Raw genomic sequence first — 26,331 nt, forward strand, 5'->3', positions numbered from 1 at the left:
CTTTTATAGAGCAGAACCCAATCCTTATAGATAGACTGTGGTAAAATGTATGCTATACCAGTTTTCACTTTCTCTAGAAAAAAATTAATTTCTGTTTAGTAAAAAGGCATTAAATGATTACAGAGAGAGGGGTCAAGGGAGATATCTGGAACAAAATAAGGAAATTAATATTTCCTAAGCTCTAGTTCAAAAATACTTTGTACTATGTTCTATATAAAAAACACTAAAATTTAAATAAAAGAATAATTTTTATTACAAAAGTAGCTAGATTATTTTTTATGGATTCAGAATAAACTAAATTCACTAAGAAAGCATGACTTTTAAGAATTTATCAAATTAATAAACATGTATTGATACTTTCTAAATAAGTGGCCCTGGAGTCTCAATTGGTCCACATCTTTATAGATCAAAAATTTATTTGGGGCACTTCCCTGGTAGTCCAGTGGTAAAGAATCCACCTTACAATGCAGGGGATGCAGGTTCAATCCCTGTTAAGGGAACTAAGATCCCACATGCTGCAGGGCAACTAAGCCTATGCCCCACAACTACTGAGCTCATGCACCTCAACTAGAGAGCCTGCATGCCATAAACTACAGAGCCCATGGGCCCTGGAGACTGCGCACCACAACTAGAGAAGAGAAAACCTGCATGCCACAGCTAGTGAAAAGCCCATGTACCACAACTAACACCTGCCGCAGCCAAAATAAATAAAATTAAATAAATAAATAAATAAATAAATAATAAATAAATCTTTAAAAAATTTGTTACGATATTATGAGCCTTGCTAATGATCTCTAGAAAACATCAGGATATTTCTGAATATTTAATAATAGATTCGCATATGACTACTGCTAACTTCTGTGTAATTATGGGTTTTAATAGTTGCTTTTAGAGTGTATTCTGCCATATATACTTTGATAAATATAAAGAGTGAGCTGGACATCAACTTGAATTTCAATTTAAAATTACTCAATACAGAAAAACAAAAAAACAGCATAAGCAAAGTCAACTGACAAACTGTGACAAAAAAATTGCAACTTCTATCACAAATGAAGGGTAACTGGCTTCTTTAGAGAGTTAAAAATTCAAAGACCAACCCTCCCCCAACTTCCCAAAGTATGGGTAAAGGACATACACCCAGGTCACCCAAAATAGAAAAGCAAATAGTCCACGGATATATGAAAAGATGCTCAATGGCTTTGCTTAGTTGAACCTCTATTATTATCTGCATTATTTCTTGGGTTTCTGGAGAAGAAACTTTTAAAGGAAAAGACCCCGAATAGCCAAAGCAATCTTGAGAAAGAAAAACGGAGCTGGAGGAATCAGGTTCCCTGACTTCAGACTATACTACAAAGCTACAATAATCAAGGCAGTATGGTACTGGCACAAACACAGAAATATAGCTCAGTGGAACAGGATAGAAAGCCCAGAGATAAACTGATGCACTTATGGTCACCTAATCCATGACAAAGGAGGCAAGAATATACAATGGGGAAAAGACAGTCTCTTCAATAAGTGGTGCTGGGAAAACTGAAAAGCTACTTGTAAAAGAATGAAATCAGAACACTCCCTAACACCATACACAAAAATAAACTCAAAATGGATTAAAGATCTAAATGTAAGACTGGACACTATAAAACTCTTAGAGGAAAACATAGGCAGAACACCCTTTGACATAAATCAGAGCAAGATTTTTTTTTTGACCCACCTCCTAGCGTAATGAAAATAAAAAAAAAATAAACAAATGGGACCAGTTAAACTTAAAAGCTTTTGCACAGCAAAGAAAACCATAAACAAGACGAAAAGACAACCCTCAGAATGGGAAAAAATACTTGCAAATGAAGCAACTTACAAGGGATTAATCTCCAAAACATACAAACAGCTCATGCAACTCAATATCAAAAAAACAAACAACCCAATCAAAAACTGAGCAGGAGACCTAAATAGACATTTCGCCAAAGAAGAGATACAGATGGCCAAGAGGCACATGATAAGATGCTCAACATCACTAATTATTAGAGAAATGCAAATCAAAACTACAATGAGCTATCACCTCACACCCATCAGAGTGGCCATCATCAGAAAACCTACAAACAATAAATGCTGGAGAGGGTGTGGAGAAAAGGGAACTCTCTTGCACTGTTGGTGGGAATGTAAATTGAAACAGCCACTATGGAGAACAGTATGGAGGTTCCTTATAAAACTAAAAATAGAATTACCATATGACCCAGCAATCCCACTACTGGGCATATACCTTGAGAAAACCATAATTCAAAAAGAGTCATGTACCACAATGTTCACTGCAGCACTATTTACAATAGCCAGGACATGGAAGCAACCTAAATGCCCATCGGCAGATGAATAGATAAAGAAGATGTGGTAAATATATACAATAGAATATTACTCAGCCATAAAAAGGAACAAAACTGGGTCATTTGTCGAGACATGGGTGGACCTAGAGTCTGTCATACAGAGTGAAGGAAGTCAGAAACAGAAAAACAAATATCATGTATTAACACATATATGTGGAATCTAGATGAATGGTACAGATGAACCTATTTGCAGGGCAGGAATAGAAATGCAGTCGTAGAGAACGGACGTGTGGACACAGTTGGCGGAAGAGAGGATGGGATGAATTGGGAGATTGGGATTGACACATATACACTACCATGTGTAAAACAGACAGCTAGTGGGAACGTGCTGTATAGTGCAGGGAGCTCAGCTCGGTGCTCTGGGGTGATCTAGATGGGTGGGATGGGGCGGGGTGGGAGGGAGGCCCAAGGGGGAGGCAATATATGTATACATATAGCTGATTCACTTCATTGTACAGCAGAAACTAACACAACATTGTAAAGCAACTATACCCCAATTAAAAAAAAAAAAGGAAGTAGAAATTAAATGCTTGGAAGTAGGCCTTTCTTAGAATTAAAATTCTCCATCACAAGAAAAAATGTGTTTTTTTTCCGGTAATGGAGTTGGTAGGTCACTGAGCAATATGATTGACAAATATCTGATGCCTGTGACTTTTTAATTACAAGAAATCTGTGCGATTTTTTTCTATCACATCAGTTATCTATGGGAAATAGTGTATATATTAATGATGTCTAAAACATTATATAGCCTAACTTGTATTATTGAGCAATTCTTTTCACCCCTGGCCTTACATTTTTCAGCTGAAAAGCAGGGACTGGAACAACTGGTCTCCAAAGCTATTCCTAGTGCTAACATTCTAATTTTGTTTTGTTTTGTTTGACTTTCTGTACAGTTAAGTGTGAGATGTAAGTTAGTTTAAGTCTGTGATGTTTAAATGTACTGTCTCCACCATTATAATGAAAGGAATAAAAAATTTTATCTTTGCAAATGTACTTATGGAATATGGTTTGTAATATATTTACTTTTTAAAGCCTTGAAAAGCCAGGAGGAAACAAAATGAATATGTGATCCTTATGAGAAATGCCCTCCTTTCTGTACCTGACTGGGTTCAGAATAACTGTGTTGGATGTGGCACCACAGTAATGCTCTTGAGGTTAACAGCCAAGTAAGAAGGTCAATTTGCTGGCAGGTGCCCACCAGGTGCAAGTAGAGGTGGCAGAGCTCCCAGGACCAGCATCAAAAAGGTGGCTTAACTATCCTCTGTTTAGCCATTCTCTTTCAGGTTTTCACAAATAACTAACCTGTAAAGCAGCATGACAGGGGAAAGCCTCTTCTGAGAGCATTCACAGGCCCCTTCATGCTGCTACCCTCACCTCTGAAAAGCAAAATGTAAATATACCAATTTAGGAGGCAAAGGATCATCTAACATTGTTTTATTTAATGAAGTCTCCCTTGGGTTAATGACATCCACAGACACCTCCCTCCACCTTACCGCCATTCCTAAAGCTTACAGGAGAGCTACTACATAGCTCAAAACCTGGTCTACAGTCATATTCTCCATTCTCTCCCTATTTTCCTGTTGGCAGTTTTACAAAATCTTTAGGGGGAGTTGGAGGAACCACTAGGGTTTAAGCCCCTACTTCACTCAAAGCCTCGACTCTTGAGTTCTATTCCTCTCAGCACCTTAGGAAGTTCACAGTCAATACTCTCCCTTTGAACTCAGTCACTAAAATGATCTCAAGGCTAAGGGTTAGACAGTAGATCCACTTCATAGGTTAGCTTGCCATGCCTGATTTAGGAAAGTTTTCTTGGCATACAGTTGTAGGTCATTCCTTTCAGAGACAAATTCTGCTTTCTCCCAGTGCCTAACATTACTAAAATCAAAATTTCTCAGAACTTTTCCAGCATTTGGTACATCCATGCTGGGGAGGATTGGCAGAGACACGTTAAATGCATTTGACAGCAATGCCCATTTATTTCATTCAGTATTTAATGGGTATTTGTTATGCACCTGGTATAGGTCTAGAACTGTTTCAGCACTGGAGATACAGCAAGAAAACTATCTCTGCCCTATGGAGCTAGTCCAGAAAAATAGGGAATAAGGCTCAAAACCTTTCAAATGGAGCCTCAGTTGGGTCGAATCAAAGTAAGTTAAAGAAATCTATGTGAAAGTCTTCAATTTTATTAAGAATGGCTTGATAAAACACAGGTATAGAAATTTCACTGATTGAAATTAAATTCCAGTAAAGCCCCAGTTCTTGAATCTAATCTAGCATTTGTAACTAGGAAACCAAACGCTAGTCATATTTTTTTCCCTTTTAAATGTTCTCATGAGAAATAAAAACTTACTTCCAAGACTAGAAATAGATGGGAAAGTTTTTTTCAACTTTATTCAGATATAACTGACATATAACATCATGTACCAATAGTTACAGAGAACATAAATAGATCCGTTTTAAGTGCCAACATTGAACCACAGAACATTTTTGTTATATCACTGTTTTACAACTATAAGAAATAACAGAAATGATGTCTCCCTCATTGAGTTTTCTATTCACTGTCTCCTTAATTGTACCTCCTTTAATTGTCATCATGGAGTGTCTGGATTTCATAATCCAAGACACTAAGGTGTTTATTTTATACATCACCTCCACACTTAGTATCTTGTATGCTAGATACAAGAATCCAAACATTGTGTCGGTCTGGGAGGAAACGGAAATTCCATAGTTTGCTGAACCCAGAAAATCTTTAGTACATCTCAGATATAAAGTTGTTTAAATACATATAAAATTCTATAATTGCAGAAGATGCATTTGAGGTTTACACGAAGAGCTTCCATTTCCTTACCATCCTCTCATACCTTAACCCTATGCGATACAGGTTCTATTCCCACCATTCTATGAACAAAAGAGCAGGTGATATACAAGCTGACTTTTTAAAAAAATGTTTCTTTACCTGATTCCAAATGTAACAAAGGTCAATACAGAAAAAAAAGCACACAAAAATGAAATATAGATAAGCCTATGAACTGTTAGTTAATTTTGACTTATTTCCAACTAATGTCTTTTTAAGTGTATCAATATACTATTTTAATAAAAGTAATGACAAAAGGCATACATCAATTTGGAGTTTGCTTTTTCTACTTACGAATATACCATAGTTTCTCATATTTTTTTTTACACTGCTTGCTGCATAGAAATTCATTCCATAAAGCTGCCTATCAAAAACTCTTATACTTCTGCTAGACATTTAAGAGTTTATATTTTGTCCAAAATTATACATCTTTGCTCACAGCTCTGATGATATCTTTGGGATAAACTCTACATGAAACTAGTGGTTTAAAAGTCAGGTCCATTTAAAATTGTAACGCATGAAAAAGTTATGTAAACTAAAACTTTGAGGGTGCTGCCCCCCGCCCCACCCCGTCCCCAATATGTTTACACACTGGTTGATGTTTTTATTCTTTGCCAGCTAATACGAAGAGAATGTAAGCTCCTTTGTTTGCTGTTTAATACCGATCATGTTACTTTTCTTTCCTTTTACTAGTCATACAGGTTTACTCACACCTCTACAAATAAATCTTACTCATTCTTAATTTTCCAGCATTGAGAGATTGGTTCACCAGAAAAGTTGTCACTCATCAATTCCTACCCATCCCAACTCTAACGACATTCATTGCTTCCAGAAATATGGCACTTAATGCACCCTTGTCCTTACCCTTTTCATGCATGTATATGTCATCGTCAATAAAACATTTAGTCGTTCGAAGGCAAGGCCGTAGAGTTGAGGCCCAATAAGCTAATGGCCCGGTGTTGTTTAATAATTTACCTTCCCAGGGGTGCTCTCCTGAGAATACAGGTGACACTAATTGACTTTAGCAGTTGGGAGAGCAACAGCCAAACCTTACATGTTTTTGAAATCTATCAGGCCATGAGAGGCTTCAGTAGCAGAGGCTCAACCACGGAAATCTCAACTATTGTCCCGAATTATGCCTGACTAATGCCAAAGATTGAGCAAGGGCCCAGGTATCCGGACAGTCTGGAGTGCCCCAGGTCCAGACTGGAGTCCTGAGGGGTGTCTGCCCAACAGTGACCCACTGCCTGGGCTCTAGGTTTCTATCTTCAGCTCGATGCGTTTTATTCTTTAATCTAGCGTTCCGGAAAACTGACAATGCTGACCTCGCCAACCCTTGCTTCCTTTCCACCCTTCCTGCATAGGGTGGTAACAGTCTTTACGAACAGGCGGTGAACAAGCCGTTTCTCGCAAACCGCAGCTGTGCTTCCGTGTAGGTCTGCAGAAGGAGGAGCCAGCTACAGCCAGGGTCCAAGAGTGAGGCGTAAAGCGGCCCGCGCACAGGGACTGTTAGACCCTGGCAAGCGCCACGCCCCGCCTCTCCAGGCCTAAGGGCCACCCCCAACACCGAGGCCCCGCCTTACAGCCCGCCTATTGGCCCGGCAGGCCCCGTCCAAAGAGTCACTTCCGCCCTGGGCACGGCCCAGGCCATACCCAGCTGCGTGACCGCGGTTGACGGTTTGTGAGTGTGCGGATTCTTATCTCTGGTAACTGGACTCAGGAAGATCTCTGCTGAGCTGTTTCAGGTTTCTCGCTGATCTCCCGAAAATGACGGCGTCTTGCTCCTGTCGCAAGGCACCCCCCTACCGCTGCGAGAGTCCCTTTTCTTCTAGGTGCTTCTTTGGGATTCTTTTGGTGGCGCTACTGCTCCTGCTTCCCATATCCTCCGGTAGGAGCCTGGAGAGGGTGTCCGCACAGGCGGCGAACTGGAGCGGGTGGGGGGGGGGCAGGCCGGGTCGGGGGGCAGGCCCACTGGAGCCGAGGGTCGGGGGAGCTTTGCTTGGTGGCTCGGGGCGGAGGCGCGGGGCTGAGTCCACCCGGGGTCGTAAGGAGTTAGGGTAGAAGGCGTGGCCCCGGCTCGTACCGTGAGGGGACCCCGGGGGGTGGGGAGCACGTAGTCACCGCGGAGGGTGGGGAGCACGTAGTGGCCGCAGAGAAGGCTTGCTTGGTGGCGTGGCTGGAGTTTACCCGGGGCCGAGCTGGGTCTCTAGCAAACGCTTGCAGGGTGTTTCCGGGACTGATCAAGTCGATAAGGGAGCGCCAACCCGGGGCTGGTGGTGACGGCTTGCTCTTGAGTTGCCCAGGTGCCTGGGGATGTTGCTAGGCTGGTGCTGTGCTCGTGGGGAGAGTTTGCCCTGTGTTCCCTGGACGGGATGATGCCTTGTGCCCTGCTGGGCGTGGTTAGGGGAGCCCAGGCCAGGTGTACGCGAGTGTGTGCTTTGAGGAAATGGCCAGCGCAGCCGAGCCGAGTGTGGGACAGGGAAGCTTACTACTTGCTTTAAGTGGGCCTGCGGAGCAGATGTGCCTGTAGCACTCCGGTGAGAGCAGGCTCTGGGAGCCTGGGGTTTAGAGGGTTTGGAAGCGGGCAAGGTGCTTTTGGTAAATAAAGTTAACAGGAAACTTGGTACTCGAGATCGTACTGATATTGATTTGCAGGTTCTTCTTTTTTTCTTTTTTTTTGCAATACAGTTATCTTCCTGTTCTCATCCAATACACAGTATTCAGTTCTATTACCGAATGGCTTTTTGGCATTGCTTTCCTTCTTTCTGAAGGTTGGGTCATGTTTGAGGGGATATCCGAAGCAACCTAAAAAACAATAGTAGCCAAATCTACCGAAAAATGAGTATCCTAAGAAATGAACCAGAAATGGTGGTAATCTGGTTTTCTCCTATAGCTCATAAACTAAACCTGAAGGCCCAACCACTAAGTTTGTTTCATGTTTCACAGAAAGCACTTTGAAGTACATATATTCTAAAAAAGGCATGCTTATTGTATAAAACTTAGGACAACCATTTTTAATACTTTGGTAGATTTCCTTTTGTCTTTATATGTACATATGTTTTCATGCCCAAGTTAATTTTAGGATCCTATTACATATACGGTTTCATTAGCAGCATTCATTCAACAAATACTTGCCTTCTATATGCCAGGTCCTGTACTGGTCCTGAGGATGCACTGGTGAGCAATAACACACCATGCCTATTTTCATGATCGTTATTTCACTATTTGTCTGTCTGCCTACACACCTGAGTATATGCAGGGACTGTGTTTTGCTCACTGTTATACCCCCAGTGCCAGGCACACATCAGGAAATCAAATATTTGCTACAATTTATTGGGAGTGGTAGACAGTAGCCAAAACATAATACTAATGAATATGTTATAACCCAAGAGAAGTACTCAGGAGGAAAGGAGCATGATTCTCTGACAGCGTTTAACAAATGACTGGTGGAAGGGAAGACTTTTCTGCTCATCAAACAGGCCAAACTCTGCCACTTTGCCTTCTGTACTTGCTGTTCCCTTGGCCTTGGGACATTCTCCTGCCTCTAGCATAGTTGGCTCCTTCTTATTCTTCAAATTCACTTGTGATATTACCTTCTCAGAGGGACCTTCTATGATCCACTATTTCCAGTAGACATACATGTTCCAGCTCAATTCCCCCCCTAACTGGTAGTCACTCTCCCAAACTGTTTTCTATTCTCTCCTCACTAGAATGCAGAGATCTTGGCTGTCTTGTCACACTTGTGGTTCCAAGTGCCCAATTTTTTGCCTAAGTGTCAACACTCTTGTATAACTCTCAAGTACCAGAAAATTAAAGGTAACATTCGGCTGGGGCTTAGAGCCCAGGAAAAACTTCTCTTGCTTCCAGGAGGAAGCAAGGGAGCCATGCTTAGGATGGCCTTTCTTTGGTGCCTAAAATGCTAAGGCAGGAGCAGCTGGGGGTCAATCTATCTTCTCCTGATAGTAGACTCCTCAGGTCTCACCATACTCGTCTTGCTTATTACGGATCATTTTAAGAGTTTATTTCTGTGCTGGAGAGGTGTGGGGAATGGAACAGCAGTGCTAACAAGAAATTAAAAGGAATTTTTTAAAAAGAATAATAATGTTTACAATAGACTTAAAGCTAGAAGTTGAAGGATATGATGAGAACTATTTAAAATAGAGGAAAATAGAGGGACTTCCCTGGTGGTGCAATGGTTAAGAATTTGGGACATGGGTTCAATCCCTGGTCTGGGAAGATCCCACATGCCACGGAGCAACTAAGCCCGTGAGCCACAACTACTGAGCCTGTGTGCCACAACTACTGAAGCCCGTGCACCTAGAGCCTGTGCTTCTCAGCAAGAGAAGCCACTGCAATGAGAAGCCCACACACTGCAATGAAGAGTAGCTTCTGCTCGCTGCAACTAGAGAAAGCCTGTGCGCAGCAACGAAGACCCAGTGCAACCAAAAATAAATGAAAATAAAATAAAAATTTTAAAAATAAAATAGAGGAAAATAGATAAATAAAATGAATAGGACGGGGGCTTCCCTGGTGGCGCAGTGGTTGAGAATCTGCCTGCTAATGCAGGGGACACGGGTTCGAGCCCTGGTCTGGGAAGATCCCACATGCCGCGGAGCAACTAGGCCCGTGAGCCACAACTACTGAGCCTGCGCATCTGGAGCCTGTGCTCCGCAACAAGAGAGGCTGCGCTAGTGAAAAGGCCCGCGCACCGCGATGAAGAGTGGCCCCTGCTTGCCGCAACTAGAGGAAGCCCTCGCACAGAAACGAAGACCCAACACAGCCAAAAATAAATATAAAAATAAATAAATAAATAAAAGAGCCTTCCCTAAATTAAAAAAAAAAAAAAAAAAGAAAGAAAGAAAAGCAGCTTCATTATAAAAAAAAAAAAAATGAATAGGACGTATTGTGGAAGGTAACAAAACTAGAAATGGAGGAAAAACAAGGTGAAGTTTAAGTCTGAAAGGTAAAATCAGTATAGGTGGGAAACATAGATGAGGTACAAATGAGAACTTACTATACTGGGCAGGGAAAGTATGTGGATAAAATAAATATTTCACTGAAGCAGCTCATGAGGAGAAGGTTTTGTAAGTGGGCAGTGTGTGCTTGGGAGGCTTGCCATCTCAGAGGTAGTTGCCAAATGGTAGGGGATCACAGAAGGGACCAGTCTCATTCCTCCAGAATGGGTCTGCTTTTTGGAACAAAACCTACAATTTCCTTTTATGGGTGGTCTCTTCTGCCTGTTTTAGGTCTTTTCTTTGTTCCTAATGAAAGAAGCCAAGATTAATAAGTGTTTACACAGTAGTTTCTTAGTTTCTTACTCTACATATTACAGTGCAGGGAGAACAGTCTTTATCTGGTCAGTTGCTAGGTTACATATACTGGGAGATATGAGACAAAAGAAATTAGGTGGTCAAATATTTCTCCAGTGCATAATGCTTTAAGATGATTATTTTCAATATTAGATTCATTATACTATATTCTTTACCATTGGTTTGTTTGACAGCAGTGGTTCTTTGAGAACCAAAGTTTTTTGAATAGCAGCTATGAGGGACATACTGTGTGAGGTGTTGTGGCCACATGGATGGCTGGAGTCCACTGGTGAGCTGAGAGATCCATGCAGAGGAGAGTCCAAGAGAAGGAGACTGGTCACTGCCTCCCCAGGAGAAGCAGAAAGTACTTCCCAGAGGAGATGTTGAGTGATTACGTCAAGGAAGACAAGAGTTGAACAGGAGTTGCTCCTGAGCAGGAGGAAGGGTGTTCAGAGCAGAGGGAGCATTGTGAGCAAAGGCTCAGAGATGTGGCACAGCTCAGGGCAGTCATGGACTGCCTAGTTACCCTGTGTGGCAGCAGTAGAGCAAAGGAGGCAAGAGGAAGGCAGTGGTGTAGATCACAGAGTGAATCATTGTGAAAAGAACAGGATAGGTAGCAATGAACAACCATCATAATAAAAATCACCTGTTGTTTTTGGGCACCTTGACTTGGCTTAGCAGAATGCAAATCTAAACTAGGGTTGCTTTAATTTCCCTAGGCTCAGTATAAGACCATTTATTGAGGACTAAATTGCAGACAGAGTGTATTGGTGTAACCATGCAAGAGTTCCAGTTTAGAGACAGTGATGGGAAATGGTGTTGGCAGTAGAACTAGGCTGCCTGGCTTCAATCCTGGGTCTGGTACTTTCTGGGAATGTATTCTTAAGCAAGTTACTTCATGGCTCAGATTGTTCATCTTAAAGAGGGTGAAATAGTACCTAACTCATAGGATGTTTATGAAGAGTAAGTTAGTTAAAAAGGACTTAAAATATAGTTGGTACAGGTAGTGCTTAAATGTGCTATTTCCAAAATAATTAATATCATCTCTTTTGTTGTTAGAAACAAGTTCTGGGATCTTTCATACCATACTTTAGGAGAAAAATGTAACCCACAGTATTTGGAGTTCTCCTTTGAGAATGTTAAAATGCCATTTCTAGTCATAGCAGTAGTGGAGAATGGGTTCAAATAAATAAAGCACAAATATTTTGACTTAAAAAAAAACTCTGATAACGGGAAACATCTGTAACTAAACCAATGGAAAAAATTTGAGGAAAGGCATACAAAAGCAAAGAAAAATGATGATTTGTAGATATCTCTGGAACAGGTTGGCTGAACAGTACAAAGAATTTGAATTTTGATCCAAGAGTTTATGGAACTGATAACAGTGCTCCTTCAGCTCTGGCACTAGGAACTAGAAATGCAGTGAAGAATGGGACATGGTCCTTAAGGTTACAGTCTCCTAGGGAGTGTAAACAATGAACAATCACAGTATGAAAATTGCTACGAAAGAAGTAAATTGGGGCTCATGAGGACACTTAACTGAATTTTTTGGGTGAGAGATGTTAAGAGCCTCCAGGAAGAAGTGGAATCTGAGATAAAACTGAAGGATGAGTGGGTGGGAGGAATGGCAGGGTCTCTGGTCAAAGCTGAAGTAATATGATGGATGGAGGTCTAGAGCGCTACAGTAAGTTGAGTAATTTAATGGGCACTACTAGTGGAATTGAATGTGGCTTAGAAGAGTGTGCAAGAGTGAGCAGATATTAAAGCTCTGTTAGCCATGTCATGGAGTCTTAGACATTATCATGAGGGAAACAGGGAGCCATTGAAACATATCTGACTTGGAAGGGCCTTGGTCCTAGTATCATATCAGTATTACCCTGGTGGCAGTGTGAAAATGAACCGAATGAAAGGTGGCAAGACCAGTAAGGAGACCTATTCAGAAACTCTTGTAGCAATCCAGATAAGAAATGATAGTGGCTTGAATTAGAAGTAAAGGTGGAAACAGAGAGAGGGAACAGGCATTTCAGTTGTGGAAACCATGTATCTTGTTTGCTGGCTTCATTATGTTATTTGAGATAGGGTGACACATTCCCAGTAGAGCTGTGGGGAGGAAGTTGAACACATAGACTTGGCACCCCAGCTAAGATCTAGGATGGAGAGAGGGATTTGGGAGGCAGCTCTCATCAGTTGTAATGATGTCATGAGAGTATACATTCTGACCCAGGGGGATTTGCAGAATGAAAATAAGGAGAGCTCGTAGAATAACCCATGAGGAACATCACATTATGCAATCAGACAGAGAAGGAAGAGCAGCCAGAGGACAGGCTGAAAACCAGGCTGGTTTGCTACCTGGAAACCAAGGAAAAGAGCTTTTTAGGCACAAGAGAGCAAAGAGAGAATGAACAATAGCTCCAGATGTTATAGACAGGGTAATTAAAATTACTGAGGGAAAGAGTGTTAGGATGAATTTACTTAGAAGGAGGCTACTTAATTACTTCGAACATGATTTGTGTGATTTTTTTATAGGCCTAGAAATGAGTGGAATGTGAGAAATAAAATTGACAGGTATAGATGTTAGAGCCTCCATTTTGAGGAAGCAAAGAAAATTTAAAAATAGGTTGTGTAGAGTGAGAAAAGGGGAAGATTCGTCAGGTTTCATTGAGGTTCCGGTTTGGGTCAGAGACCATGATTTTCTAAAGGTACCACCTGGGCAGGGGTGTGGGTGTGTGCTTATGTCAGAGAGTTATTTTTAATTTTTGCAAGCAGGTAGAGAGTGCTTGCATAATTTTTGTAAGTGTAGAGAAGGTGAACAGTTTTCTTGATCCATATTAGAGACTATTTCACCTTCCTGAAACTCATCTGGAAAATTGGGGAATTTTCTGAATGCAGCCTATCATATAATATAATGGCATCTGTTATTAAAGTATAGCATTGCAGCCTAATAATAATTATATTGTAAACTCTCTAGAAAAAAACTCAGTCCAGATACTATTTTTCTGATGCTGGGAATGTTTAGTTTGAAAATCCTCATAGGAAAAAAGAATTCAGTATTCTGAGCAAGAGAAGAAGATATTTGATTATAAAACAAGTATGATATTGGACCCAGTTATTACAATGTATAAAGCTTGTAATCAACTGATTGCCAAAGCAAATGTTCTAAACTGCACATTGTTGAAGGCATGTCTTTCGTGATGCATGTTATTGGGAAGAAATACTTCAAGTTAGTTGAATAGATTGAACCATCCAGTTGACATTTATTTTTCATACACAGCACTGTATGTGAGAGTCATATTAGGAATTCTCTCTTCTTTTTATGCCTTCAAGATAGTTACTGAGGGCTTCCCTGGTGGCGCAGTGGTTAAGAATCCGCCTGCCATTGCAGGGGACATAGGTTCGAGCCCTGGTCCAGGAAGATCCCACGTGCCACGGATCAACTAAGCCCCTGTGCCACAACTACTGAGCCTGCGCTCTAGAGCCCATGAGCCACAGCTACTGAGCCCACGTGCCACAACTACTGAAGCCAGCATGCTTAGAGCCTGTGCTCTGCAACAAGAGAAGCCACCGCAATGAGAAGCCTGCGCACTCCAATGAAGAGTAGCCCCCACTTGCTGCAACTAGAGAAAGCCTGCGTGCAGCCATGAAGACCCAAAACAGCCAAAAGTAAAAATAATAAATAAAGTAAATAAATTTATTTTTAAAAAAGACCGTTACTGAAATTGAATGCATAAAACAAAGAACACTTGTATAATTTAATCACATGCATGCTGTTACTTGATTTCTTTCTTGGTGCTTCCAGGATATTCTAGAATGATACATGTTTTTATCTAAAATGGAATTATATAGCATTTCTAGCCCATTTTCTTTCCTAATGTAAAATGAGAATGTATGGCTCAGGGTATTCAGTAAATTTAATGTTATTAATAAAATTCAACTCTTTACTAATATTTTTTAAAATGCTTTTAATAACTCTGGCTTTTTGTTTGTTTTTTGCTTTTGCCTTGTTTTGGGCAGTTGATTGAGGAGCATTCAGGTAACAAGGTCAGCATAGTGGAAATGTTCAAAACATTTGCTAAATGCTGAAACAATTTCAGCACATGATGTAAATGGAATTTTGGACAGTGTATTGAGACAGGAGTTTAGAATATAGAATAAGATGTAAAATATTTCACTTGTTTAGATTTCTCTCTTGACCAGTCTCAATCTGAAGACAAAGATCCAGGGAGTAAGAAAGAAAAAGTTCCTCAGGGACCAGAATAGGTCTCTCTCCTTTCTCCTTAGGTTCTTTTTATTTTTTATCTTTTTAACAACTTTATTAGAGTATAGTTGCTTTACAATGGTGTGTTACTTTCTGCTTTATAACAAAATGAATCAGCTGTACATATACATATATCCCCATATGTCCTCCGTTTTGCGTCTCCCTCCCACCCTCCCTATCCCACCCCTCTAGATGGTCACAAAGCACCGAGCTGATCTCCCTGTGCTATGTGGCTGCTTCCCACTAGCTATCTATTTTACATTTGGTAGAGTATATATGTCCATGCCACTCTCTCACTTCATCCCAGCTTACCCTTCCCCCTCCCCGTGTCCTCAGAGCCATTCTCTACATCTGCGTCTTTATTCCTGTCCTGCCCCTAGGTTCTTCAGAACCATTTTTTTTTCTTTAGATTCCATATATGTGTTAGCATACGGTATTTTTCTCTTTCTGACTTACTTCACTCTGTATGACAGTCTCTAGGTCCATCCAGCTCAGTACAAGTAACTCAGTTTTGTTTCATTTTATGGCTGAGTAATATTCCATTGTATATATGTGCCACATCTTCTTTATCCATTCATCTGTCAATGGGCACTTAGGTTGCTTCCATGTCCTGGCTATTCTAAATAGAGCTGCAATGAACATGTGGTATATGACTGTTTTTGAATTATGGTTTTCTCAGGGTATATGCCCAGTAGTGGGATTGCTGGGTTGTATGGTAGTTATATTTTTAGTTTTTTAAGGAACCTCCATACTGTTCTCCATAGTGGCTGTATCAATTTACATGCCCACCAACAGTGCAAGAGGGTTCCCTTTTCAACACACCCTCTCCAGCATTTATTGTTTGTAGATTTTTTTGATGATGGCCATTCTGACTGATGTGAGGTGATACCTCATTGTAGTTTTGATTTGCATTTCTCTAATGATTAGTGACGTTGAGCATCCTTTCATGTGTTTGTTGGCAATCTGTATATCTTCTTTGGAGAAGTGTCTATTTAGGTCTTCTGCCCATTTTTGGATTGGGTTGTTTGTTTTTTTTATATTGAGCTGCATGAGCTGCTTCTAAATTTTGGAGATTAATCCTTTGTCAGTTGCTTCATTTGCAAATATTTTCTCCCATTCTTAGGGTTGTCTTTTCGTCTTCTTTGTGGTTTCCTTTGCTGTGAAAAAGCTCTTAAGTTTAATTAGGTCCCATTTGTTTATTTTTGTTTTTATTTCCATTACTCTAGGAGGTGGGTCAAAAAGGAACTTGCTGTGATTTATGTCATAGAGTGTTCTGCCTATGTTTCCCTCTAAGAGTTTGATAGTGTGTGGCCTTACATTTAAGTCTTTAATTCATTTTGTGTTTATTTTTGTGTATGGTGTTAGGGAGTGACCTAATTTCATTCTTTTCCATGTAGCGGTCCAGTTTTCCCAGCACCACTTATTGAAGAGGGTGTCTTTTCTCCATTGTATAGTCTTGCCTCCTTTATCAAAGATAAGGTGACCATATGTGAGTGGGTTTATCTCTGGGCTTTCTATCCTGTTCCATTGATCTATATTTCTGTTTCTGTGCCAGTACTATACTGTCTTGATTACTGTAGCTTTGTAGTATAGTCTGAAGTCCAGAAGCCGGATTCCTCCAGCTCTGTTTTTCTTTCTCAAGATTGGCTGGCTATTTGGGGTGTTTTGTGTTTCCATACAAATTGTGAAATTTTTTGTTCTAGTTCTGTGAAAGAGGCCAATGGTAGTTTGATAGGGATTGCATTAAATCTGTAGATCGCTTTAGGTAGTAGAGTCATTTTCACAATGTTGATTCTTCCAATCCAAGAACATGGTATATCTCTCCATCTCTTTGTATCATCTTTAATTTCTTTCATCAGTGTCTGATAGTTTTCTGCATACAGGTCTTTTGTCTCCTTAGGTAGGTTTATTCCTAGATATTTTATTCTTTTTGTTGCAATGGTAAATGGGAGTGTTTCCTTAATTTCTCTTCCACATTTTTCATCATTAGTGTATAGAAATGCCAGAGATTTCTGTGCATTAATTTTGTATCCTGCTACTTAACCAAATTCATTGATTAGCTCTACTAGTTTTCTGGTCTCATCTTTAGGATTCTCTATGTATAGTGTCATCTGAAAACAGTGACAGCTTTAATTCTTTTCCAATTTGGATTCCTTTTATTTCTTTTTCTTCTCTGATTGCTGTGGCTAAAACTTCCAAAACTATGTTGAATAATAGTGGTGAGAATGGGCAACCTTGTCTTGTTCCTGATCTTAGTGGAAATGGTTTCAGTTTTTCACCATTGAGAACGATGTTGGCTGTGGGTGTCTCCTATATGACCTTTATTATGTTGAGGTAAGTTCCCTCTATGCCTACTTTCTGGAGGGTTTTTATCATAAATGGGTGTTGAATTTTGTCGAAAGCTTTTTCTGCATCTATTGAGATGATCATATGGTTTTTCTCCTTCAATTTGTTAATATGGTTTATCACATTGATTGATTTGCATATATTGAAGAATCCTTGCATTCCTGGGATAAACCCCAATTGATCATGGTGTAGGATCCTTTTAATGTGCTGTTGGATTCTGTTTGCTAGTATTTTGTTGAGGATTTTTGCATCTATGTTCATCAGTGATATTGGCCAGTAGTTTTCTTTCTTTGTGACATCTTTGTCTGATTTTGGTATCAGGGTGATGGTGGCTTGGTAGAATGAGTTTGGGAGTGTTCCTCCCTCTGCAATATTTTGGAAGAGTTTGAGAAGGATAGGTGTTAGCTCTTCTCTAAATGTTTGATAGAATTCGCCTGTGAAGCCGTCTGCTCCTGGGCTTTTGTTTGTTGGAAGATTTTTACTCACCATCTCAATTTCAGTGCTTGTGATTGGTCTCTTTATATTTTGTATTTCTGGTTCAGTCTTGGAAGGTTGTGCTTATCTAAGAATTTGTCCATTTCTTCCAGGTTGTCCATTTTATTGGCATATAGTTGCTTGTAGTAATCTCTCATGATCCTTTGTATTTCTTCAGTGTCAGTTGTTACTTCTCCTTTTTCATTTCTAATTATGTTGATTTGAGCCTTCTCCCTTTTTTTCTTGATGAGTCTGTCTAATGGTTTATCAATTTTGTTTATCTTCTCAAAGAACAAGCTTTTAGTTTTATTGATCTTTGCTATCGTTTCCTTCATTTCTTTTTCATTTATTTCTGATCTGATCTTTATGATTTCTTTCCTTCTGCTAACTTTGGGGTTTTTTTTGTTCTTCTTTCTCTAATTGCTTTAGGTGTAAGGTGAAGTTGTTTGAGATGTTTCTTGTTTCTTGAGGTCGGATTGTATTGCTATAAACTTCCCTCTTAGCTCTGCTTTTGCTGCATCCCATAGGTTTTGGGTCATCGTGTTTTCATTGTGATTTTTTTTTTTTTTTTTTTTTGGCTGTGTTGGGTCTTCGTTTCGTGTGAGGGCTTTCTCTAATTGTGGCAAGCAGGGGCCACTCTTCATCGCGGTGCGTGGACCTTTCACTATTGCGGCCTCTCTTGTTGCGGGGCACAGGCTCCAGACGCGCAGGTCAGTAGTTGTGTCTCACGGGCCTAGTTGCTCCGCGGCCTGTGGGATCTTCCCAGACCAGGGTTCAAACCCGTGTCCGCTGCATTGGGAGGCAGATCCTCAAGCACTGCGCCACCAGGGAAGCCCCTTCATTGTGATTTTTTTCTAAGAATTTTTTTTTCCTGGAAGATTTTTTTTTTAACATCTTTATTGGAGTATAATTGCTTTACAATGGTGTGTTAGTTTCTGCTTTATAACAAAGTGAATCAGTTATACATATACGTATGTTCCCATATCTCTTCCCTCTTGCGTCTCTTTGCATCCCTCCCTCCCACCCTCCCTATCCCACCCCTCTAGGTGGTCACAAAGCACCGAGCTGATCTCCCTGTGCTATGCGGCTGCTTCCCACTAGCTATCTATTTTATGTTTGGTAGTGTATATATGTCCATGCCACTCTCTCACTTTGTCCCAGCTTACCCTTCCCCCTCCCCATATCCTCTAGTCCATTCTCTAGTAGGTCTGTGTCTTTATTCCCGTCTTGCCCCTAGGTTCTTCATGACCTTTTTTTTTTTCTTAGATTCCATATATATGTGTTCCATATGGTATTTGTTTTTCTCTTTCTGATTTACTTCACTCTGTATGACAGACTCTAGGTCCATCCACCTCACTACAAATAACTCAATTTCGTTTCATTTTATGGCTGAGTAATATTCCATTGTATATGTGTGCCACATCTTCTTTATCCATTCATCTGTTGATGGACACTTAGGTTGCTTCTATGTCCTGGCTATTGTGAATAGAGCTGCAATGAACATGTGGTATATGACTCTTTTTGAATTATGGTTTTCTCAGGGTATATGCCCAGTGGTGGGATTGCTGGGTCGTATGGTAGTTCTATTTTTAGTTTTTTAAGGAACCTCCATACTGTTCTCCATATTAGCTGTGTCAATTTACATTCCTACAAACAGTGCAAGAGGGTTCCCTTTTCTCCACACCGTCTCCAGCATTTATTGTTTCTAGAATTTTTGATGATGGCCATTCTGACTGGTGTGAGGTGATTTCTCATTATAGTTTTGATTTGCATTTCTCTAATGATTAATGTTGTTAAGCATTCTTTCATGTGTTTGTTGGCAATCTGTATATCTTCTTTGGAGAAGTGTCTATTTAGATCTTTTGCCCATTTTTGGATTGGGTTGTTTGTTTTTTTATATTGAGCTGCATGAGCTGCTTGTAAATTTTGGAGATTAATCCTTTGTGAGTTGCTTCAGTTGCAAATATTTTCTCCCATTCTGAGGGTTGTCTTTTGGTCTTGTTTATGGTTTCCTTTGCTGTGCAAAAGCTTTTAAGTTTAATTAGGTCCCATTTGTTTATTTTTGTTTTTATTTCCTTTTCTGTAGGAGGTGGGTCTAAAACGATCTTGCTGTGATTTATGTCATAGAGTGTTCTGCCTATGTTTTCCTCTAAGAGTTTGATAGTGTCTGCTCTTACATTTAGATCTTTAATCCATTTTGAGTTTATTTTTGTGTATGGTGTTAGGGAGTGTTCTAATTTCATACTTTTACGTGTAGCTGTCCTACTGAAGAGGCTGTCTTTATTGAAGAGGCTTATTGAAGAGGCTGTCTTTTCTCCACTGTGTATTCTTGCCTCCTTTATCAAAGATAAGGTGACCATATGTGCATGGGTTTATCTCTGGGCTTTCTATCCTGTTCCATTGATGTATATTTTTTTGTGTGTGCCAGTACCATACTGTCTTGATTACTGTAGCTTTGTAGTATAGTCTGAAGTCAGGGAGCCTGATTCCTCCAGCTCCATTTTTCGTTCTCAAGATTGCTTTGGCTATTCGGGGTCTTTTGTGTTTCCATACAAATTGTGAATTTTTTTGCTCTAGTTCTGTGAAAAATGCCAGTGGTAGTTGGATAGGGATTGCATTAAATCTGTAGATTGCTTTGGGTAGTATAGTCATTTTCACAATGTGGTTTCTTCCAATCCAAGAACATGGTATATCTCTCCATCAGTTTGTATCATCTTTAATTTCTTTCATCGGCGTCTTATAATTTTCTGCATACAGGTCTTTTATCTCCTTAGTTAAGTTTATTCCTAGATTTTTTATTCTTTTTGTTGCAATGGTAAATGGGAGTGTTTTCTTAATTTCACTCAGATTTTTCATCATTAGTGTATAGGAATGCCAGAGATTTCTGTGCATTAATTTTGTATCCTGCAACTTTACCAAATTCATTGATTAGCTCTAGTAGTTTTCTGATAGCATCTTTAGGATTCTCTGTGTTTAGTATCGTGTCATCTGCAAACAGTGACAGCTTTACTTCTTCTTTTCCAATTTGGATTCCTTTTATTTCTTTTTCTTCTCTGATTGCTGTGGCTAAAACTTCCAAAACTATGTTGAATAATAGTGGTGAGACTGGGCAACCTTGTCTTGTTCCTCATCTTAGTGGAAATGGTTTCAGTATTTCACTATTGAGGACAGTGTTGGCTGTGGGTTTGTCATATATGGCCTTTATTATGTTGAGGAAAGTTCCCTCTATGCCTACTTTCTTCAGGGTTTTTATCATAAATGGGTGCTGAATTTTGTCGAAAGCTTTCTCTGCATCGATTGAGATGATCATATGGTTTTTCTCCTTCAATTTGTTAATATGGTGTATTACATTGATGATTTGCGTATATTGAAGAATCTTTGCATTCCTGGAATAAACCCTACTTGGTCATGGTGTATGATCGTTTTAATGTGCTGTTGGATTCTGTTTGCTAGTATTTTGTTGAGGATTTTTGCATCTATGTTCATCAGTGATATTGGCCAGTAGTTTTCTATCTTTGTGCCATCTTTATCTGATTTTGGTATCAGGGTGATGGTGGTCTCATAGAATGAGTTTGGGAGTGTTCCTCCCTCTGCTATATTTTGGAAGAGTTTGAGAAGGGTAGGTGTCAGCTCTTCTCTAAATGTTTGATACAATTCGCCTGTGAAGCCATGTGGTCCTGGGCTTTTGTTTGTTGGAAGATTTTTAATCACAGTTTCAATTTTAGTGCTTGTGATTGGTCTATTCATATTTTCTCTTTCTTCCTGGTTCAGTCTCGGCAGGTTGTGCTTATCTAAGAATATGTCCATTTCTTCCAGGTTGTCCATTTTATTGGCATAGAGTTGTTTGTAATAATCTCTCATGATCCTTTGTATTTCTCCAGTGTCAGTTGTTACTTCTCCTTTTTCATTTCTAATTCTATTGTTTTGAGTCTTCTCCCTTTTTTTCTTGATGTGTCTGGCTAATGGTTTATAAATTTTATTTATCTTCTCAAAGAACCAGCTTTTTGTTTTATTGATCTTTGCTATCGTTTCCTTCATTTCTTTTTCATTTATTTCTGATCTGATATTTAAGATTTCTTTCCTTCTGCTAACTTTGGGGGTTTTTTGTTCTTCTTTCTCTAATTGCTTTAGGTGCAAGGTGAGGTTGTTTATTTGAGATGTTTCCTGTTTCTTAAGGTAGGATTGTATTGCTATAGACTTCCATCTTAGAACTTCTTTTGCTGCATCCCATAGATTTTGGGTCGTCGTGTCTCCCTTGTCATTTGTTTCTAGGTTGTTTTGATTTTCTCTTTCATTTCTTCAGTGATCACTTGGTTATTAAGTAGTGTATTATTTCACCTCCCTGTGTTTGTATTTTTTACAGATCTTTTCCTGTAATTGATATCTAGTCTCATAACATTGTGGTCGGAAAAGATACTTGATATGATTTCAATTTTCTTAAATTTACCAAGGCTTGATTTGTGACCCAAGATATGATGTATCCTGGAGAATGTTCCAGGAGCACTTGAGAAAAAAGTGTATTCTGGTTTTTTTGGATGGAATGTCCAATAAATATCAATGAAGTCCATCTTGTTTAATGTATCCTTTAAAGCTTGTGTTTCCTTATTTATTTTCATTTTGGATGATCTGTCCATTGGTGAAAATGGGGTGTTAAAAGTCCCCTGCTATGATTGTGTTACTGTTGATTTCCCCTTTTATGGCTGTTAGTATTTGCCTTATGTATTGAGGTGCTCCTATGTTGGGTGCATAAATATTTACAATTGTTATATCTTCTTCTTGGATTGATCCCTTGATCATTATGTAGTGTCCTTCTTTGTCTCTTGTAATAGTCTTTATTTTAAAGTCTATTTTGTCTGATATGAGAATTGCTACTCCAGCTTTCTTTTGATTTCCATTTGCATGGAATATCTTTTTCCATCCCCTCACTTTCAGTCTGTATGTGTCCCTAAGTCTGAAGTGGGTCTCTTGTAGACAACATATATACAGGTCTTGTTTTTGTATCCATTCAGCGAGTCTATGTCTTTTGGTTGGAGCATTTAATCCATTTACATTTAAGGTAATTATCAGTATGTATGTTCCTATTCCCATTTTCTTAATAGTTTTGGTTTTGTTATTGTAGGTCTCTTCCTTCTCTTTTGTTTCCTGCCTAGAGTAGTTCCTTTAACATTTGTTGTAAAGCTGGTTTGGTGGTGCTGAACTCTCTCAGCTTTTGCTTGTCTGTAAATGTTTTAATTTCTCCATCAAATCTGAATGAGATCCTTGTTGGGTAGAGTAATCTTGGTTGTAGGTTTTTCTCCTTCATCACTTTAAATATGTCCTCCCACTCCCTTCTGGCTTGCAGAGTTTCTGCTGAAAGATCAGCTGTTAACCTTATGGGGATTCCCTTGTGTGTTATTTGTTGTTTTTCCCTTGCTGCTTTTAATGTGTTTTCTTTGTATTTAATTTTTGATAGTTTGATTAATATGTGTCTTGGCGTGTTTCTCCTTTAATTTATCCTGTATGGGACTCTCTGCACTTCCTGGAGTTAACTATTTCCTTTCCCATAATAGGGGAGTTTTCAACTGTAATCTCTTCAGATATTTTCTCAGTCCCTTTCTTTTTCTCTTCTTCTTCTGAGACCCCTATAATTCGAATGTTGGTGCATTTAATGTTGTCCCAGAGGTCTCTGCAACTCTCCTCAGTTCTTTTCATTCTTTTTTCTTTATTCTGCTCTGCAGTATTTATTTCAACTATTTTATCTTCCAGGTCACTTATCCGTTCTTCTGCCTCAGTTATCCTGCTTTTGGTCCCTTCTAGAGAATTTTACATTTCATTTATTGTGTTGTTCATCATTGTTTGTTTGCTCTTTAGTTCTTCTACGTCCTTGTTAAACGTTTCTTTTATTTTCTCTATTCTATTTCCAAGATTTTGGATCATCTTAACTATCATTATTCTGAATTCTTTTTCAGGTAGACTGCCTATTTCCTCTTCATTTATTAGGTCTGGTGGGTTTTTACCTTGCTCCTTCATCTGCTGTGTGTTTTTCTGTCATCTCATTTTTTGGGGTCTGTGTGTTTGGGGTCCCCTTTTTGCAGGCTGCAGGTTCGTAGTTTCCGTTGTTTTTGGTGTCTGTCTCCATTGGCTAAGGTTGGTTCAGTGGGTTGTGTAGGCTTCCTGGTGGAGGGGACTTATGACTGTGTTCTGGTGGATGAGGCTGGATCTTGTATTTATGTTGGGGAGGTCCACGTCTGGTGGTGTGTTTTGGGGTGTCTGTGGTCTTATTATGATTTTAGGCAGCCTCTCTGCTAATGGATGGGGCTGTGTTCCTGTCTTGCTAGTTGTTTGGCATAGGGTGTCCAGCACTGTAGCTTGCTGGTCGTTGAGTGAAGCTGGCTCTTGGCGTTGAGATGGAGAACTCTGGGAGACTTTTGCCATTTGGTATTACGTGGAGCTGGGAGGTCTCGTGTGGACCAGTGTCCTGAAGTTGTCTCTCCCACCTCAGAGGCACAGCACTGACTTCTGGCTGGAGCACCAAGAGCCTTTCATCCACACAGCTCAGAATAAAAGAAAAAATAGAAAGAAAGAAAGAAAGAGGGTAAAATAAAATAAAATAAAATAAAATAAAATAAAATAAAATAAAATAAAGTTATTAAAATAAGAAATGAAAAGTAATTATTAAGAAAAAAATTTTTTAAGTTAAAAAAAAAATCAGCGGACAGAACCCTAGGACAAATGGTGAAAGCAAAGCTATACAGACAAAATAACACACAGAAGCATACATATACACACTCACAAAAAGAGAGAAAGTGGGAAAAGTATATATATCATTGCTCCCAAAGTCCACCTCCTCAATTTGGGATGATTCGTTGTCTATTCAGGTATTCCACAGATGCAGGGTACATCAAGTTGATTGTGGAGATTTAATCCTCTGCTCCTGAGGCTGCTGGGAGAAATTTCCTTTCCTCTTCTTTGTTCACACAGCTCCTGAGTTTCAGGTTTGGATTTGGACCCGCCTCTGCCTGTAGGTCGCCTGAGGGCATCTGTTCTTTGCTCAGACAGGACAGGGTTAAAGGTTAAAGGAGCAGCTGCTTCGGGGGCTCTGGCTCACTCAGGCCAGGGGTAAGGAGGGGTACGGGTGCGGGGCGAGCCTGCGGCATCAGAGGCTGGCGTGACGTTGCAGCAGCCTGAGGCGCGCCGTGTGTTCTCCCGGGGAAGTTGTCCCTGGATCTCGGGACCTCGGCAGTGGCGGGCTGCACAGGCTCCCAGGAGGGGCAGTGTGGAGAGTGACCTGTGTTTGCTCACAGGCTTCTTGGTGGCAGCAGCAGCAGCCTTAGCGTCTCATGCCCGCCTCTGGGGTCCGTGCTGATAGCCACGGCTCACACCTGTCTCTGGAGCTCCTTTAAGCAGCGCTCTTAATACCCTCTCTTCACGCACCAGGAAACAAAGAGGGAAGAAAAAGTCTCTTGCCTCTTCGGCAAGTCCAGACTTTTCCCTGGACTCCCTCCCGGCTAGCCGTTGCGCACTAGCCTCCTTCAGGCTGTGTTCACGCCACCAACCCCAGTCCTCTCCCTGGGATCCGACCTCCGAAGCCTGAGCCTCAGCTCCTAGCCCCTGCCCGCCCTGGCGGGTGAGCACACAAGCCTCTCGGGCTGGTGAGTGCTGGTTGGCACCTATCCTCTGTGCGGGAATATCTCTGCTTTGCTCTCCGCACCCCTGTGGCTGCGCTCTCCTCCATGGCTCCGAAGCTCCCCCACTCCACCACCCACAGTCTCTGCCCACGAAGGGGCTTCCTAGTGTGTGGAAACCTTTCCTCCTTCACAGCTTCCTCCCACTGGTGCAGGTCCCGTCCCTATTCTTTGTCTCTGTTTTTTCTTTTTTCTTTTGCCCTATCCAGGTACGTGGGGAGTTTCTTGCCTTTTGGGAGGTCTGAGGTCTTCTGCCAGCGTTCAGTAGGTGTTTTATCGGAGCAGTTCCACATGTAGTTGTATTTCTGATGTATCTGTGGGTAGGAAGGTGATATCCGCGTCTTACTCTTCCACCATCTTATCCTAATCTTCTAAGTATTTTTTGATTTTCTCTTTGATTTCTTCAGTGATCTCTTAGTTAGTTAGTAGTATATTGTTTAGCCTCCGTGTGTTTGTATTTTTTACAGATTTTTTTCCTGTAATTGATATCTAGTCTCATAGTGTTGTGGTCAGAAAAGATACTTGATATGTGATACGATTTCAATTTTCTTAAATTTACCAAGGCTTGATTTGTGACCCAAGATATGATCTATGCTGGAGAACGTTCCAGGAGCACTTGAGAAGAAAGTGTATTCTGTTGTTTTTGGATGGAATGTCCAATAAATAACAATGAGGTCCATCTTGTTTAATGTATCATTGAAAGCTTGTGTTTCGTTATTTATTTTCATTTTGGATGATCTGTTCATTGGTGAAAGTGAGGTGTTAAAGTCCCCTATTATGATTGTGTTACTCTCGATTTCCCCATTTATGGCTGTTAGCATTTGCCTTATATACTGAGGTGCTCCACTGTTGGGTGCATAAATATTTACGATTATTATATCTTCTTGGATTGATCCCTTGATCATTATGTAGTGTCCTTCCTTGTCTCTTATAGCATTCTTTATTTTAAAGTCTATTTTATCTGATACAAGTATTGCTACTCCAGCTTTCTTTAGATATCCATTTGCATGGAATATCTTTTTCCATCCCCTCACTTTCAGTCTGTATGTGTCCCTAG

At 40.2% G+C, this 26,331-nt stretch overlaps 1 protein-coding gene and 1 long non-coding RNA gene across 8 annotated transcripts in view; one reads left to right on the plus strand and one right to left on the minus strand.

The window, feature by feature from the left end:
- Positions 1-26,331, plus strand: part of LOC309647379 (membrane cofactor protein-like) — a 212,086-nt gene that overhangs the window by 142,902 nt on the left and 42,853 nt on the right. For 6 of the 7 annotated variants that reach the window (XM_082434715.1, XM_082434712.1, XM_082434714.1 and 3 more), the window contains exon 1: positions 6,851-7,114. The exons of the other annotated variant lie outside the window; for it this stretch is intronic. In XM_082434715.1, the coding sequence (XP_082290841.1) occupies positions 6,994-7,114 (121 nt within the window). In that variant the 5' untranslated portion in view covers positions 6,851-6,993. Of the gene's footprint in view, positions 1-6,850; positions 7,115-26,331 lie in introns of those variants that run through there. 7 annotated transcript variants of the gene reach the window in all.
- LOC309647674 lies at positions 3,657-6,729 on the minus strand. The gene is made up of 2 exons (XR_014256246.1): positions 6,552-6,729; positions 3,657-5,328 (listed from the first exon to the last, which is right to left on the minus strand). It is a non-coding gene; the product is annotated as an uncharacterized lncRNA (long non-coding RNA).

The sequence above is a fragment of the Balaenoptera physalus genome (genome assembly GCF_965194825.1).
Source record: "Balaenoptera physalus genome assembly, chromosome: 1".
Taxonomy (NCBI): domain Eukaryota; kingdom Metazoa; phylum Chordata; class Mammalia; order Artiodactyla; family Balaenopteridae; genus Balaenoptera; species Balaenoptera physalus.